General features: G+C 38.4%; 1 protein-coding gene and 1 non-coding gene across 2 annotated transcripts in view; both read right to left on the bottom strand.

The window, feature by feature from the left end:
- Window positions 1–253: 253 nt before the first annotated feature.
- SUPT3H (SPT3 homolog, SAGA and STAGA complex component) overlaps window positions 254–19,185 on the bottom strand; it is a 543,512-nt gene continuing 524,580 nt past the window's right edge. Inside the window, 1 exon segment of the mRNA XM_032299791.1 lies at window positions 254–427. Within this exon segment, the coding sequence (XP_032155682.1) occupies window positions 386–427 (42 nt within the window). The 3' untranslated portion in view covers window positions 254–385.
- Window positions 10,335–10,520, bottom strand: LOC116565909. Its single transcript, XR_004275651.1, has one exon. It is a non-coding gene; the product is annotated as a U2 spliceosomal RNA (small nuclear RNA).

Raw genomic sequence — 19,185 nt, forward strand, 5'->3', positions numbered from 1 at the left:
TTCTAAACTTAAATCATAAAATGTAGCAAATAAAACACAGACAAAACACTGGAGGGGGGGACAACCACTACTTTTAAGATATGTGAGCGGCGGGCAGTAAATCCACTGAAATTAAAATTTCAGAATTGTGTGATCTGCATTCTTGTCCACCTACGCCCTATCCCAAACATCCTGCCATTAATTAGCTGAACAGCACATCTAGTAAACAAGACCGATGGTTGAGGGGGCTGGAAAAGAGCAGGAGTCAGCAAGCTGATAGTCACAACAAACCAGCCCACTCCCTTGGTTGGGAGAAAGGTAAATTTGTATTTTATTTTGTTTTCAAGAAATCACCTTAATATAACATCGCCTTTCCTGTTGCTTCAGGCACATCACAGTTGTCACATCAGCAGGCTAGAAAGGCCATCCCATTCCTGCGGTAGGCATTCTATCAAAGAAAAAGAAATCTGCAATGAATTATCACATCAATTCAAACAAGGAAAGGAGGCAAAAAGCAAGCAGAGCCGCCTTCCTGTTTTGTAGACTCTGGCTACGATCTAATAGAATGCTTAATCTGAACATTTCTGGTGGCAAAACTGTAGCAACCATTCTGTCTATTAAAAAGTCAGTGTGGTTAACAAGTGGTTAGTGATTCTATTTTTGAGAAGTAGAAGATACACAAAATAAGACATCCCATTTTGTGAACTGGTTGGGCTTGGTTAGGCCAAAGAGATATATTGAATCTGTTTGTCTTTTATAAACATGTGTTCTTTATTCAACATGCTCAGGAATCAGTTCTAACAAGTATCTTAATAGTCTATAAATTACTGACTCATTATTGGCCCTCCCTGGGCCTAATTTATAGTCTGAGTGAAAAGCTATTGGAACAGACACTAGTAGAGGCCTCTCCTCCCCCCTAAAATATTATCATCTCAAATGAGTTCTGTATAGTTGTTTATATTGTAGACAGTATCAAAAATGCAAATCTAATTTTATAGACATACCTGTATGTACAGATGTACACATGGATATGCACGGTGGGATAAAATGCTCCCATAAAAGAAAATGGGAAAATGGATTCTAAGTGCAATTATACAGTACATTCCAATTAAAGAAAGAAAAATCGCATGCTTTTCATTCCAAGAGATATATTTTGCATTTCAGAGTTGGGAGACCTGGACCACACAGGGTCTCTGTAACATCCTGAATCTCATTTTAAGACCCAGAGTGGAGCAGAACTAAAATTCAGGACTTAGGAATAAAATTTCCCTTTTGCTGGCACATTTTTCATCATTGAAACTCGTAACAGTCACATCCAGAGAATTCGTAACCTTCAATCGGATGGAATTTTTCCACAATCTGTTTTCAGAAAAAGAAAATCATAAAATTTCATATTAGGGATTTATCCCCCCTTAGGCTAATAACTCTGAAGCAGTTCTGCAGTCTGTATACTTCTAGCCCAATGAATTAACCTTGAACAGCCACAGCCGTATTTTAGGAAATATAGAATAACTTTTTATGATCAAGATAATGCTATGGAGGCAGTGAAATCTTCATCTTAAGAATTAAATCACATTTATAATTATACTAAAAATGGAAAGTAGACTTAACCCTTTTAGAAAGACTTCCATCAACATGAGGTGAAATGAATATAGTCTTCCAGATAACCTTCTGTTAATCATAAAATTCAATTAACTTGAAAACTCTCTCTCCGAATATCCTGCTTAAGAAGATTTACTATGCTTGTCAGCCTTTGGCGCCCTGGCTGAAATTTCTTCGGTTAGTTATGCTGCTACGCAGTTCACTCCAGATCAGTGTATAAGGGATGACAAAACAGTGGCACATTCCAAGCATCATTCCTCAGTGTTCTTTCTACGAGCTTGTTCTTTACCATGGGACTTTTTGTGTTGTAGAACACGTCTGGATTGAAGTACACATTCTAACGAGGACTAGAAAATTCCAACTCTACTTCCTAAAATTGTGTGCTACAGAACAGTGTTAAATGAGTTCCTCAGAGAGCCACAAATAACTTGCAGGAATGCACAGGGTGTCTTCCCACAACCACAAGCAGGGGAGCCTCAGTCTGTGAAACAGCTCCTACCACCACGGCTGCCTCACAGAGGCTTATGCCAAAGTAATACTCTTAGCTTCTTGACCCTGATATTTTAAATGTTACAACCAAGTGACAATCTTTAACATAATGTATTATTTAAAGCACAGGGAATGGTTTTAGATGGAGTTAAATGGACCAGGAGTAAAGCTGCATTCCTTCTAAAGGTACAGTGTTGAAGTGAGCCTTGCTTGAGAAAGGAGGTTTTGGCTTGGTGAAAGACTGAGTCTTAGCTGAGTTCACCTGATAAATAACCAGGTTTTAACATTTTCAGACTGGGCAATATGAAAATAGTTGTTATTAGTATGAAAAAGTTCACTTTTCAAAGATTGATTCACCTTCACAGATGATTTATCACCATTTGGCAAACAAAAGATTGCAGGCTTATTTAATATCACAGACCCTCAAGGACCCACATCTAATGAGAAAACCAAAGTTTGAGCTGACCCAGATTTCTGTGATGAGGTCTTCCTATTTTAATTCTAAAATAAAGAACAAACAAGCATGTGTAATTAGTGAAGAGCAGTTTCCATAAACATATTCCCTAGGGTCCTCTATCTTGAGTCACTACTTTTTCCTTTTGATGTACAAAGGATGTACGTTGTCTATGTAAGGCAATTATGGGAACGTCCCCACTTCGGCATGCTTTCCAGAGTAAGCAACTTTACAGGAAGATGGATGAAGACAACTCATATTTGTGTCAGCTGTAAATTTCTCTCTATTTATGTTGCAAATGTTGAAACTAAATTTAAACATAGCTTGGTGTGAGGGCCTTCCAGAGGCCACATTCTCATGGAATACTTTGTATCCCACTCTCTTTCTTCTGTCAGACCCTATGAATGATTCCTAGTTCTGTATCTTCACAGACACTCCTAGTTAGTAAAATCCAGGCTTTGACCAGAAACAGCCAGGACCTCTACCCACTGTTGAAAATTACAGATTAATCAATAACACAATTAGACCTCCCAACAAACTGGATCCTACATACCTATATAGTACTTAAGCTTCATTTCTGATTTAATAAAGCTCTGTTCTCAACATCACTTGCTCCTTTGTGAATTTGCTGAAAAGCTCAGACATTTTAGCATCTCTGAAAGTTCACAGCAAAGACAATACTTAATGTTTTTAAGGCCCCAATTAGTTCTAAAATTAGGAATATATAGTTCTCAGTTTTTTTAATTGAGGACCCAATTTTGACATTCATTTATTCATAAAGCTTCAAATTATGACCGGTGCCAGAATGTCAATCTACCTGGATAAGCAGATACAGATTTTACCTACTGCACTGGGCACTGGTGGGGTCATTAATTTCTAAGTGTACACTTTTTAAAATGACTTTTTTTCTTTTTTTTTTTTTCACTTCAAATGGTCAAGCTAGAGAAAACATTTAAATCCCATATTGGTTTACTTCTTTTTTTTTCATTTATATTTTAAATTCTGGGGTACATGTGCAGAACGTGTAGGTTTCTTACATAGATACATGTGACATGGTGGTTTGCTGAATCTATCACCCCATCATCTACATTAGGTATTTCTTCTAATGTTATCCCTCCCCTAGTCCCCCACCCCTTGACAGGCCCCAGAGTGTGATGTTCCTCTCCTTGTGTCCATGTGTTCTCATTGTTCAACACCCACTTATGAGTGAAAACGTGGTATTTGGTTTTCTGTTCCTGTGTCAGTTTGCTGAGAATGATGGTTTCCAGCTTTATCCATGTCCCTCCAAAGGACATGAACTCATCCTTTTTTATGGCTGCATAGTATTTCATGGTGTATATGTGCCACATTTTCTTTATCCAGTCCATTGTCAGTGGGCATTTGGGTTGGTTCCAAGTCTTTGCTATTGTGAACAGTGCCACAATAAACATACGTGTGCATGTGTCTTTATATAGAATGATTTATAATCTTTTGGATATATACCTAGTAATGGGATTGCTGGGTCAAATGGTATTTCTAGTTCTAGATCCTTGAGGAGTCACCACACTGTCTTCCACAACAGTTGAACTAATTTACACTCCCACCAACAGAGTAAAAGTGTTCCTATTTCTCCACATCCTCCTCAGAATCTGTTGTCTGCTGGTTTTTTAATAATCGCCATTCTAACTAATGTGAGATGGTATCTCATTGTGGTTTTGATTTGCATTTCTGTAATGACCAGTGATGATGAGCTTTTTTTCATGTTTGTTGGCTACATAGATGTCGTCTTTTGAGAAGTATCTGTTAATATCCTTTGCCCATTTTTTGATGGGTTTTTTCCTCTTTTTTTCTTGTAAATTTGTTTAAGTTCTTTGTAGATTTTGGATATTAGCCCTTTGTCAGATGGGTACCTTGCAAAATTTTTTCCCATTCTGTTGGTTGCCAGTTCACTCTAATGACTGTCTCTTTTGCTGCGCAGAAGCTCTTAAGTTTAATTAGATCCCATTTGTCTATTTTGGCTTTTGTTGCCATTGCTTTTGATATTTGAGTCATGAAATCTTTGCTCATGCCTATGTCCTGAATGGTACTGCCTAGGTTTTCTTCTAGGGTTTTTATGGTGTTAGGTCTTAACTCTTTGATCCATCTGGAGTTAATTTTTATATAAGGTGTAAGGAAGGGATCCAGTTTCCACTTTCTGCATATGGCTAGCCAGTTTTCCCAACACCATTTATTAAACAGGGAACCTTTCCCCATTGCTTGTTTTTGTTGGGTTTGTCAAAGGTCAGATGGTTGTAGATGTGTGGTGTTATTTCTGAGGTCTCTGTTCTGTTCCATTGGTCTATATCTCCGTTTTGGTACCTGTATCATGCTGTTTTGATTACTGTAGCCTTGTAGTATAGTTTCAAGTCAGGTAGTGTGATGCCTCCAGCTTTGGTTTTTTGTTTTTTGCTTAGGATTGTCTTGGCTATGTGGGCTCTTTTTTTTGGTTCCATATGAAGTTTAAGGTGTTTTTTTTTCCAATTCTGTGAAGAAAGTCAATAGTAGCTTGATGGGGATAGCACTGATTCTATAAATTACTTTGGGCAATACTGCCATTTTCATGATATTGATTCTTCCCAACCATGAGCATGAATGTTTTTCCATCTGTTTGTGTTCTCTCTTATTTCCTTGAGCAATAGTCTGTATTCCTAGGTATTTTATTCTCCTTGTAGGAATTGTGAATGGCAGTTTATTCATAATTTGACTCTATTTGTCTCTTATTAGTGTATAGGAATGCCTGTGATTTTTGCACATTGCTGAAGTTGCTTATCATCTTAAGGAGATTTTGGGCTAAGACAATGCAGTCAAATTGTCTCTGTGCAGACGACATGATTATATACCTCTTTTTTTAATGAGTTATAAATTGGTACATCTTAAGGAATACAAATGAATATTAATCAAAAGATTAATATTTATCTGAAGCAAAAGTACATATGTTATAAAACTTATTTTGTAGTTCCAACTTAAATATTACTGTGTATTATTTTTGCCATTAGCATAATTATTAAAACATTAACTATAAACACCATTCTTTCTTCCAGTTCAGACTTGTTTTATTCTATTACCTCTTCTGATTCTCTTCTGGTTTCTCAAATCTTAAATAAACTAGCACAAGAATTTCACTGTAATAACTCCCAAATTCTTTTACAAATACTTCATTTCTCAAAGGCCTAAGAAAGAGGCTATTGGTTCTATTGTCTGAATTCGTATAAATTTGTTTAATATGATTTTAGCAAATCTTTATTGAGTTCTTATTCTGTAAATTACTGTGTGCTTGGTGGCACAATAGGACACAAAGATAGACAGTTTCTGCCTTCACTAAACTTCAAGTTTGAACCACCACAAGTAAAATGCACTGAGAGGTCACTCTCAAAGTAGGAAAGGAGGGAGAAAACAAAGCAAGCTTCTGCTTTTTTGCTTCTAATCGCAATATCTAATTTGAACTTACACTTTAGAAAGGCATGAGATTTGTATATTTCTCAGAGTAAGGAGGGGCAAAGATTAAAAATTGCTGGGATACATGGTTTTATGGTTTATGAAATATTTTCATGTCTGTATCTAATTTGAGCCTTACCACAATTAGTAAAAGAGTAGATTTTGGATTTAAAACCCAGGGCCTGTGTTCTTTTCATTGTCTGACATTAAACAAAACAAACCAGATAGTCCCCTGCCCCAATTCCACCCACAGTACTATAGATACACATATTCTCTCAGTCCTAATAAATTAATTCTTGCTAAACATCACTTAAAAGGTAAATTACAATTTTATTTCAAATTTAAACCAGATCAGCCAGGTACAGTACTTCAGAGGACAGACATGGACCGTGAATCTAAATCATCTTTACTTTGGAGGCTTGCTCAACTACTGCTTATTTTCCAAAGTAACTTCAATAGTGTATAGTATAGAACATGGCACCCAAATCACCTGGGGAGCTTTAAAAAATACAAATGCTCTAGCTCCGGTTCTTCAAAGCTAGTGGGTCTAAGTGGTGTTTAGGCTTTGGAATGAACAGGACCCTATAATGGTTTTGTCAGTAAATGGAACATTTTTAGAATCTGTCGTGATTATGCAGTAAACAGTATTTCCTAATGGAAATTCTGATTTTGGCGTTTAGTGAATTTAACGTGGAAGAGGCAGAAATGGAAGTTTTCAGACTGCAGCTTTCACCCACAGCAGATAGGTTACCTGCATCTCTCCCTTTTAGGTCATCTGTAGACTAGGCATTGTTTTCTTCCCCCTAGATGCCAAGATGCCACTGTTAGGAGCACAGTCTGTCTGACTGCCACAACATGTTTAATACTATAATGAAAAAGGAATCTGGAAACTGAGCCTGCTAAACCAAGCTGAACATACCCTTTACTAACATCTAGAATCAAGGAACAATAGAACTTTGGAACTGGAAAGTACCTTTGTGAATTCCTCTGGCCCCATTTTTCATTTAACAGATGAAAAGATGAATGCTCAGAGAGAGTGACCCATCCATAGTCACATGGGAGAGCCTAGGATTCCTGACTCAGTTTAGGGCTTGTTGCAGATGGTTCTGATTCTGCCCAAAGCTATGTGTGTAGCTTCCCTGGCCTTAATAGGGAAAACAGACGCAGGGAAAGAAAAAGTTTTTCTGGATAAAGAACAGCCCTTGGGAGCAGAACAAAAGTGAAGAAACTGGCAGGGGGGTGGGGTGGTGAGGGGAGGAGGGAACACAACTTAATTATGTCTGAAACAATACAGCTGAGCAGGTAGAGGTTAAGCCATTATAAGCTTTGCGTTCTACTCTGGGGTTTTCTGCTTTATGATTAGCCCTCCCCTGGAGAATCACTTAATTTTCCTGAGTGCACAGAATAATAATAATTCTGATAAATGGACAAAATATCAAAATAAGATAAACATGGCTGAAAGGTTCTGTGGCAAATGCATGCATCTTTAGGACCTTCAAGGGGGTGATACACCATGTGTTTTCATGGAAGTCTTACTAGGGCTATGCTGTGTCTGATTTTGGGTTGAGCAAATAATATGGCCTGCTTGGAGGTGTTTGGAGTCGGCAATTTTGGGTTAAATCCAGCAGTAAAAGGGACAACAAAAAGATCTGGAGCATATATCCACCCTCTCTCAAACTATTGTTAACTCCTAATTAACTGAGTATAGATGCTCTGTATCTAGGATGATTTGTGGGCCACAGGAACTGCCTGGGGGTTTTCCAAATGCTCTTCTTCACTCCACAGGGATGAAGAGGGCACAGAGGGTTGAGGTTCTACACTGACTTTGCTTTGCTGGGAGAAAAAGGTAGAGAGGTAGTAGAAGAAAATAGAAGCAACAGGCTTTCACTAACTCTTACTTATTAATTTAACCTAAATATCTACTTAGTTACTTTACTGAATACTCCGTTGAGCCACAGTTGGGAAGGTAGGTACATTCTGAATTTCATGTATAAATGCTGTTTCACAGTCAACTAAATTAGCCCCCTCTCTGTCCCACCCCACTCCCAAGCTTTATAGTAAAAAATCAGTTGTGCTTCTAACAGGCCTTTTTTCAGTCTTTCTTCTGCTAGAGGAGCGAATATGCCAAGTTGTCTCAAACTTAGGTTGTTCCAATTCCACTGCCCCCATATATCCTAATTCAGCCCTCGCCTGTCTGGGGTCATTAGATTCAGAGGCTAAGCCCTCTCTTGGACCCTCCATTTGCCTGACAAGATGACCATGCCCTGAAAGACATACTGTTTTGCTTTAATACTATAAATCTCGGAAGCTCAGGAGTTTCATATGAAAGCTATGCAATTGCTTTTTAAAAGATAAAATATGCCCCTTTCTTTGTTGCCCTTGTGTCTGCGTGTGGGCAAGAGATTTAATTATAATAAATAAAGCCGAATGGTGGTCTAAGACTCTTAAAATCAAAGTGGGAATCATGGCTGACTTTCATTAGCAAACATAAATACAAATAGGCACATCTTGTTTGCACCATGCCATGTGACTTTTCTCCTTTTGATAATTTCATTCTAACTGATATTTCAGAGGATCTAAATTAAACCATATGATGTATAGCACTGTATAACATGCAAAACTCATCATTAAACATTTTTCTTTTTGTATACTGCCCCTATGTTATAAATATCCTGTGAAAATCATGAAGGGCAGTTTGTCAGAAGCAAAGCCTTAATTTAACAACAGTGCCCTTTAAATAAGAGGTCTTCTCTGGCTGGCAGAATGAGGGGAAAAAAATATATATATATACTGTTAACTCTCACTGTAGTCAGAGTAACCCAGACCCCATAAATCTTGAGGAACTTGCCATTGTATGCCTGATTTTCTCTAACTCCATTTCAGTCTCTCCTTATTTTATTAAAAATACTAACAAACATTGGGCTTTTATAAATTCTTGAATTATTACCAAGTTGTTTCGGCATTCTGAATACAAAAATCTCTAAATTAAATTTAGTTATTAAAGGTTACCACTCATAATTGCCCAAGTCATTTCAAGTTATGAGATATGTTAAGATTTTGTTGTTGTTGTTGAGCAAAATAATTAAGTGGCTGGCAAATACAAACAACGCTGTATTTTAGAAAAAAAGGGGTTTTTATAAATATTATCATCAGCAATTTCATGAGACTATAAATTACTCTTTCCATGACATTGCATGCACTTACATACATGTTTAATAATTTAATGCCAATAATATTAAACTTCTCTTCAGCTACTTTTATATTAAAGGCAATAAAAACAAATGCCTCAAACTATTCCAAGCTGGAAACACGTATAAGTAAACATTTTAGGTTCACATATTCTGTTACCAAAAACTATAATCAATAGTAGGCTTGTAATAGATAATATAAAATACTCTTTTTTTACAATCTTGGTTTTGTAGTCATGTTACTCAATTGCGTTTTCAAGGTCTTAAGACAATACTGACACAAGTTAAAAACAAAAAGAAAATACTGTCTCAAAGGCCAAAAAGTACCAAATTGGCAGGAGTTAGTAACCCAAATAACAATTGTTTGGGGGCTCAGCTCTAACAGCAGTTAATTCTCATTTCACTTGAGTAACCTATAGCCTCTAGAGGGCAGATAACTTACTGTTCTATTTATTTCTATGTGTCTTGGGCATAACCCAATGCATGAAATAAGTTAAATGCTTAATAAATAGTCATTTAATAAATGAATGACTTTGACTAGCAGGTAGCCTAGTTTCCTCTGGGCAATAATGGAAAAGCTGATGTGTTCATCATGAGAGCAGGGGCTGGGATAGTCTCATTTTCTAAAAATTGGGCTTAGACCACACACTTACCATTTCACAAGAGAACCATCAGCACCAGTTGTTAAGAAAACTAAACCAGTGACCTTGATAGCCCAACCACTAGCAATGTTGCAAAGCAGTTATTCTGATACTAGGTCTCAGTTCCCACTGGGAGCATTTCTGGGCTTCTTACTGATTATCAGTCAACAGTGAAAACTTATGCATCCATCAAGCCAATTGCTTTGTTTGCCAGAAAAAGAGTATTCAACTCATCTAAAACAAAACTGTGAAATTATTTTGTTGAGTCTATAAACATTTTAGGTTCAAATATTCTGTTACCAAAAATTATAATTAACATTAAGTTTGTAGTAGATAATATAATTTTTTTTACAATCTTGGTTTTGTAGTCATATTACTCAATTGCATTCTCAAGGTCTTAGACAATACTCATACAAGACAAAAACAAGAAAATACTGTCTCATTGGCCTCCCTCTCACCCCCAATGGCCTTTGCTGCATTAAAACACAACACAAGGGGTAAGAACACAGAAAGCAAATAGCTGTTTGCCAATGGTCAACACCAATTTGATTGGACAGTAAGCAACTTACAGTTAAGGTCTTAAAGAATTCTTTAAAGACAATGAATAAAAAATTATGACAAAATCAGGAGATGGCAGTTATTCAATTACATTCAGTAGCCACCTGAAAAGATACATTTTTACACTTGATCTTAGCCAAAAGGCTGAGAAATGATAGAGAAGGTATATGTCTGTATGAACCTACTGTCATTCATTTACTTATTCATTTAAAAAATACAGAGTACAAGGTACAGTAGCTACAGCAGGATCACAGATGTAGTTCCTGCCCTCTGTGGTGAACAGGCTGATGGGGAAGACACATATTGAATGAGAAGTGCCAAAAGTGATGAAAGTTACAAAATGAGAATAGAGGGTAATGAGCTGTATAAGATGGCAGTAGAGGTAGATGATGATGATCAAGGAGGCTTCTTGAAGAAGTCACACAGCTGAGATCTGAGTTGGAGACAGGAAGGGAATGGGTTGTGGGGGACAGAAAAGTAAGTAAGGCCAAGAGGAGAGAGATCTTGACTTATCTTATTCCCAAATGCCAGTCTATAGGCTAGTCAACAAATGTTGAATGTAAGACACCAACCCAAACTACCTAGCACCGAAGAGCTTATCCAAATTCAGGTCAGAGATAAACATAAGCATTCAACCAAGTGATTCTTTTGAATTGCTGCTTTAGGGCCTGGCATAAACTCTTTCTATTAAATTGCAATACTCTCTGTTGGCATTTATTTCCAAGCTGAACTGCTGTGGAATGACAATGGGGGGGGCATGCCTCTTCCATGCCTCTGTGTCTCTTTCCTTAAAGTTAGGTGTTCTTGAGACACTGTGAACGTACTCTGACCTTGTACATATTACGCAGCTGTATTTCTAAAACAGAGTTGTGTTAATTAAATTTGCCATGGACATTCACAACAATATACCTTAACCATTTTGAAAATCTATCTCTAACATATCATAAATAACCAAAGTGTCTCCTCTGATGTGAAAGATTAATTTGAACAGAGCTATCATATTAAATTATGAAATCTGAGTTGTGGAGCCACCCTAAGTCAGATATATTATTTATGCAGTAGTGATAGTACTCATTTTATTGGGTATTATTCTAATTAATTCTAAAAGATGAGTTTCTGGGTTCATAGTAACTAGGATCCTGCACTGGCCCAGATCACCCTTATCACACTATTGTCCAAGTCAACTGCCTACTGGTTATATTGTCTCACAAAAATAGTGAAAAGGTTGAGGTTCGGCACATCAAAAATAAGTGTTCTTTGTTTCACTCTTTTTTTTTGTTTTGGAGACAGGGTCTTGCCCAGGCTAGAGTGATGTGGTGTGATCATGGCTCAATGCAGCCTCAATCTCCCAGGCTCAAGCGATTCTCCCACTTCAGCCTCCTGAGCAGCTGGGACTACAAGTGTACACCACCACGCTTGGCTAACAAAAAGCATTATTTTTTTTTTTTAGAGATGGGGGTCTCGCTTTGTTGCCCAGGCTGGACTTGAACTCCTAGGCTCAAATGATTCCTGTCTCAGCTGCCCATCATGCCTGGCCTTTTTTTTAACTTTTAACAGAATTTATTACAATTAAAAATACTTACTAAAAATATTTTATTACTCAAAGGCCAAATTAACAAAAGCGATCTTCAAAAGGGCCTATGAAAAATTCTGCACCAGTTTTTGACTACAGAATTAAGAAACCAGTTGAAATTTTTGTTTCAAACTGGATGGGCAAAGTTGAGATCAGAGTCATTCTTACGAAAGAATGTGGCTGTTATATTTCAGTAACTCTTACTATGATTTCTTAAGGACTGGCTGAATAAATTCTACCTTTATGTATTCTATTCATGCAGCACTCAAATGAAATGTAAGCAGGCATTTTATAAAATATAGCCTGACAATGTATAATCTCTATGCTTAATTCAAGGAATAATTTCAACTAGGTTTTAGGAGAAGGGCAAATAGGCCTGTCTGTGTCTCTCCAGTCCATTTGGTGGTGGCAATGACTGGGTAAGCTTGTCTCACCACTTTTGGAGCTATCTGGCGTCCTGTGCATGCAGCCAGTCTCTTGTTCAGCAGACCCGTGGGAGGCCAGAGGAGGTAAGTTAGTGCACAAGTAGCTGCCAGGAGAAAAGATGGGAGAAAAAAGCTAAAGAAATATAGTATTTCAATCAAAGTCTAAAATTTGTAAAAGTGGTTTTGGTCTCCATATAGTAAAAATATTTATCCAAGAAACTCCTACTCGGGTGTGAACATCCTACTTCTAGTGGGATTTTGTTTGGCAAAGGTCTATGAAAGAGTGGAAGCTAATATAGAACATGTCTATGAACAAATTTATTTAGTTAGTACAGATTGACACATTCACTATAGGATTTCAGCAATTACATGTGTAAAACTATTTCCTATAGTGGTTTCCTTTTGTGATTTTGCTAATTTATTCAATCTAGGCCATTTTCATGCATTGACTCTTAGAAGCCCTTTAGCCACCCAGGCCGAAATGAACATATGGAGACTCTATGCCTTCCTTCCAATTCTTTGTGTAAACATAATTATATGGTGGTATTAAAGAGTCAAACTTCCAATGTAGTAGTCAAATAAGGTTGCAATACCTTAAAACATGATGCTGTCAACTAACTTTAGAGAAGAGAAATTTGAGAGTTTAGCTATGATAATGTACATGAAGGTATTATCTCCCTGTCTCTCTCTGTGATGTGCTTGCTACCCCTTTGCCTTCTGCTATGACTGGAAGCTTCCTGAAGCAGATGCTGCCATGTTTCCTGTATAGCCTAGAAGACCATGAGCCAATAAAACCTCTTTTCTTCATAAATTACCTAGTTTCAGGTGTTTCTTTATAGCAAGCAATAATGTCCTAACAGATATTATTAACTATATTAATTAGTAAGTCCCACTGGGGGGCTTCTGCCACGCTGACCAATAGGAACAGCTCCAGTGTGCAGTTCCCAGTGAGAGCTATGCAGAAGCCAGGTGATCTCCACATTTCCAACTGAGCCAGGTTCATCTCATTGGGACTGGTTAGACAGTGGGTATATCCCAAGGAGGGCGAGCCAAAGCAGGGTGGGGCATTGCCTCACCCAGGAAGTTCAAGGGGCTGGAGAACTTAGCCAAGGGAAGCCATTAGGGACTTTTCCTGGCACTCTGGCTCAGATACTGTGCTTTTCCCATGGTCTTCACAACTCACAGGCCAGGAGATTCCCTGTGGTGCCTACAATACCAGTGCCCCAGGTTTCCAGCACAAAACTGGGTGGCTGTTTTAGCTGCAGCACTTTTTTTTTTTCCCCCTTCTCATACCCTAGTGATGCTTGGAACACCTGTGAGACAGACAGAACCGCTCATTTCCCTGAAAAAGGGGGCTGAAGCCAGGGAGCGAAGTGATCTGGCTTGGCAGGTCCCACCCCAATGAAGACCAGCAAGCCAAGATCCACTGGCTTAAAATTCTTGCAGCCTGCACAGCAGTCTGAGCTTGACCTGGGACTTTTGAGCTTCGTGGGGAGAGGGGTGTCTGCCATTGCTGAGGCCTGGGTAAGCAGTTTTAACCTCGCCTGTGTAAACAAAGTTGCTGGGAAGTTTATACAGCAACTGGGCAGAGCCCACGGCAAGTCAGCAAGGCCTCTTTATCAGACTGTCACTAGACTCCTTTTTTGCCGGGCAGGGCATATCTGGAAAAAGGCAGCAGCCCATCAGAGACTTATAAATAAAGCCCCCACCTTCCTGGAACAGAGCACCTGGGAAAAGGGGTGGTTGTGGTTTTTGCTCTGAAGAAAGCAAAAGATCTCCCAACATAGTGGACCAGCTCTGATAAGAGACAGACTGCCTCCTCCAGTGGCTCCCTGATACCTGTGTATCCTGAATGGGAGACACTTCCCAGGAGGGGCTGGAAGACACCTCATACAGGAGAGCTCTGGCTGGCATCCGGTAGGTACCCTTCTGGGACAAAGCTACCAGAGGAAGGAACAGGCAGCAATCCTTGCTGTTCTGCAGCCCCAGCTGGTGATTACAAGCCCATCAGGGTCTAGAGTTGACCTCCAGCAAATTCCAGCAGACCTGCAGCAGAGGGGCCTGACTGTTAGAAAAAAAAACCTAACAAACAGGATGAAATAGTTTCAACATCAACAGAAAGGACATCCACTCAGAGACTCCATTCAAAAGTTACCAACTTCAAAGATCAAAGGTAGATAAATCCACAAAGATGGGAAGAAACCAGCACAAAAAGGCTGAAATCTCCAAAAACCAGAACGCTGCTTCTCCTCCAAGGGATTACAGCTCCTCACCAGCAAGGGAACACAACTGGATGGAGAATGAGTTTGACAAATTGATAGAAGCAGGTTTCAGAAGGTGGGTAATAACAAACTTCTCCAAGCTAAAAGAATATGTTCTAACCCAATGCAAGGAAGCTAAGAACCTTGAAAAAAGGGTAGACAAAATTCTAACTAGAATAACCAGCACAGAGAAGAATATAAATGAATTGATGGAGCTGAAAACACAGCATGAGAACTTCGTGAAGCATACACAAGTTTCAATAGCCAAATCAATCAAATGGAAGAAAGTATATCAGAGATTGAAGATCAACTCAATGAAATAAAGCGAGAAGGGAAGCTTAGAGAAAAAAGAGTGAAAAGAAATGAACACAGCCTCCAAGAAATATGGGATTATGTGAAAAGACCAAATCTGCAGCTGATCAGTATACCTGAAAGTGATGAAGAGAATGAAACCAAGTTGGCAAACACTCTTCAGAATACTATCCAGGAGAACTTCCTCAAGCTAGCAAGGCAGGCCAACATTCAAATTCAGGAAATATGGAGAACATCACAAAGATATTCCTCAAAAAGAGCAACCCCACGACACATAATTGTCAGATTCACCAAGGTTGAAATGAAGGAAAACATGCTGAAGGTAGTCAGGGAGAAAGGTCAGGTTACCCACAAAGGGAGGCCCATCAGACTCACAGTAGATCTCTTGGCAGAAACCCTACAAGCCAGAAGAGAGTGGGGGCCAATATTCAACATCCTTAAAGAAAACAATTTTCAACCCGGAATTTCATATCCAGCCAAACTAAGCTTCATAAGTGAAGGATAAATAAAATCCTTTATGGACAAGCAACTGCTGAGAGATTTTGTCACCACCAGTCCTGCCTTACAAGAGCTCCCAAAGGAAGCACTAAACGTGGAAAGGAACAACCAGAACCAGCCACTGCAAAAACATACCAAACTGTAAAGACCATCAGCAATATGAAGAAACTGCATCAACTAATGGGCAAAACAACCAGCTAGAATTAAAATGGCAGGATCAGATTCACTCATAACAACATTAACCTTAAATGTAAATGGACTAAATGGCCCAATTAAAGACACAGACTGGCAAATTGGATAAAGAGTGAATACCCATTGGTGTGCTATATTCAGGAGACCCATCTCGCATGCAAAGACACACACAGGCTCAACATAAGGGATGGAGGAAGATTTACTAGCAAATGGAGAGCAAAAAGAGCAGGGGTTGCAATCCTAGTTTCTGATAAAACAAACTCAAAACCAACAAAGAGCAAAAGAGACAAAGAAGGACATTACATAATGGTAAAGGGATCAATGCAACAAGAAGAGCTAACTACCCTAAATATATATGTACCAAATAGAGGAGCACCCAGATACATAAAGCAAGTTCTTAATGACCTACAAAGAGACGGAGACTCGCACACAATAGTAGTGGGAGACTTTAACACCCCACTGTCAATATTAGATTAATGAGACAGAAAATTAACAAAGATATCCAGGACTTGAACTCAGATCTGGACAAAGCTAACCTAATAGACATCTACAGAACTCTCCACCCCAAATCCACAGAATACACATTCTTTTCAGCACCATGTCCCACTTACTCTAAAACTGACCACATAATTGGAAGTAAAATGCTCCTCAGTAAATGCAAAAAAAAAAAAAAAAAAAAAAAAAAAAGGCAATCCTAACAGTCTCTCAGACCACAGTGCAACCAAATTAGAAATCAGGATTAAGAAACTCACTCAAAACTGTACAACTACATGGAAACTGAACAACCGGCTTCTGAAGGACTACTGGATAAATAATGAAATGAAGGCAGAACTAAAGATATCCTTGGAAACCAATGAGAATGAAGATACAATGTACCAGAATCTCTGAGACACATTTAAAGCAGTGTCTAGAGGGAAATTTATAGGACTAAATGCCCACAAGAGAAACAAGGAAAGATATAAAATTGACACCCTAGCATCATGATTAAAAGAGCTAGAAGGGCAAGATCAAACCAGTTGAAAAGCTAGCAGAAGACAAGAAATAACTAAGATCAGGGCAGAACTGAAGGAGATAGAGACACAAAAAACCCTTCCAAAAAATCAATGAATCCAGGAGCTGGTTTATTGAAAAGATCAACAAAATAGTAAGACCTCTAGCCAGGCTAATAAAGAGGAAAACAGAGGAGAATCAAATAGATGCAATAAAAAATGATAAAGGGGATATCACCATCAACCCCACAGAAATACAAGCTACCATCAGAGAATACCATAAACACCTCTATGCAAATAAACCAGTAAATCTAGAAGAAATGGATACATTCCTGGACACTTACACACTCCTAACACTAAATCAGAAAGAAGTTGAATCCCTAAATAGACCAATAACAAGGTCTGAAATTGAGGCAGCAATTAATAGCCTGCCAACCAAAAAGAGTCCAGGACCGAACAGGTTCACAGCCAAATTCTACCAGAGGTACAAAGAGGAGCTGGTACCATTCCTTATGAAACTATTCCAAACAATACAAAAAGAAGGAATCTTCCCTAATTTTTTTGAGACCAACATCATCCTGATACCAAAACCTGGCAGAGATACAACTAAAAAAGAAAATTTCAGGCCAATATCCATGATCAACATTGATGAGAAAATCTTCAATAAAATACTGGCAAACCGAATCCAACAGCACATCAAAAAGCTTACCCAGCACCATCAAGTCGGCTTCATCCTTGGGATGCAAGGCAGATTCAACATAGTCAAATCTATAAATGTAATCCATCACATAAACAGAACCAAAGACCAAAACCACATGATGATATCTCAATAGAGGCAGAGAAGGCCTTCAACAAAATTCAAGAGAACTTTGTGTTAAAAACTCTCAATAAACTAGGTGTTGATGGAATGTATCTCAAAATTATAAGAGCTATTTATGAAAACCCCACAGCCAATATCATACTAAATGGGCAAAAACTGGAAGTATTCCCTTTGAAAACCGGCACAAGACAAGGATGCCCTCTCACACCACTCCTATTCAACACAGTATTGGAAGTTCTGGTCAGGGCAATCAGGCAAGAAAAAGAAATAAAGGGTATTCAATAAGGAAAAGAGGAAGTCAAATTGTCTCTATCTGCAGACCACGTGATTGTAATTTAGAAGACCCCCATCATCTTAACCCCAAATCTCCTTAAGCTGATAAGCAATTTCTGCAAATTCTCAGGATAAAAAATCAATGTGCAAAAATCACAAGCATTCCTGTACACCAGCAATAGAGAGTCAAATCATAAGTGAACGCCTATCTACAATTGCTACAAAGAGGATAAAATACCTAGGAATACAACTATCAAGGGATGTGAAGGACCTCTTCAAGGAGAACTACAAACCACTGCTCAAGGAAATAAGAGAGAACACAAACAGATGGAAAAACATTCCAGGCTCATGATGAGGAATAATCAGCATTGTGAAAATGTCCATACTTCCCAAAGTAATTTATAGAATCAGTGCTATCCCCATCAAGCTACCATAGACTTTCTTCACAGAATTGGAAAAAAAAACACTTTAAACTTCATATGGAACCAAAAAAGAGCCCTCATAGCCAAGACAATCCTAAGCAAAAAAAAAAAAAAAACAAAGCTGGAGGCATCACACTACCTGACTTGAAACTATACTACAAGGCTACAGTAATCAAAACAGCATGGTACTGGTACCAAAACAGAGGTATAGACCAATGGAACAGAACAGGGGCCTCAGAAATAACACCACACATCTACAACCATCTGATCTTTGACAAACCTGACAAAAACAAGCAATGGGGAAAGGATTCCCTATTTAATTAATGATGTGAGGAAAACTGGCTGGCAGTAATGCAGAAAGCTGAAACTGGATCCCTTCCTTACACCTTACACAAAAATTAACTCCAGATAGATTAAAGATTTAAAAATAAGACCAAACACCATAAAAACCCTAGAAGAAAACCTAGGCAATAACATTCAGGACAGAGGCATGGGCAAAGACTTCATGACTCAGTTATTAAAAGCAACGGCAACAAAAGCCAAAATAGACAAATGGGAGCTAATTAAACTTAAGAGCTTCTGCACAGCAAAAGAAACTATCATTAGAGTGACACAGCAACCAGCAGAATGCGAAAAAATTTTTGCAATCTACCCATCTGACAAAGGGCTAATATCCAGAATCTACAAAGAACTTAAACAAATGAACAAGAAAAAAAGCAACAACCCCATCAAAAAGTGAGTGAAGGCTATGAACAGACACTTCTCAAAAGAAGACATTTATGCAGCCAACAAACATGAAAAAAAGCTCAGCACCAGTCATTACAGAAATGCAAATCAAAACCACACTGAGATACCATCTCACACCAGTTAAAATGGTGATCATTAAAAACTCAGGAGACAAAAGATGCTGGAGAGGATGTAGAGAAATAGAAACACTTTTACACTGTTGGTGGGAGTGTAAATTAGTTCAACCATTGTGGAAGACAGTGTGGCGGTTCCTCAAGGACCTAGAACTAGAAATACTAACATTTGACCCAGCAATCCCATTACTGGGTA

Source organism: Sapajus apella, unplaced genomic scaffold (assembly GCF_009761245.1).
Source record: "Sapajus apella isolate SASKATOON/1434 unplaced genomic scaffold, GSC_monkey_1.0 scaffold41, whole genome shotgun sequence".
Classification (NCBI taxonomy): domain Eukaryota; kingdom Metazoa; phylum Chordata; class Mammalia; order Primates; family Cebidae; genus Sapajus; species Sapajus apella.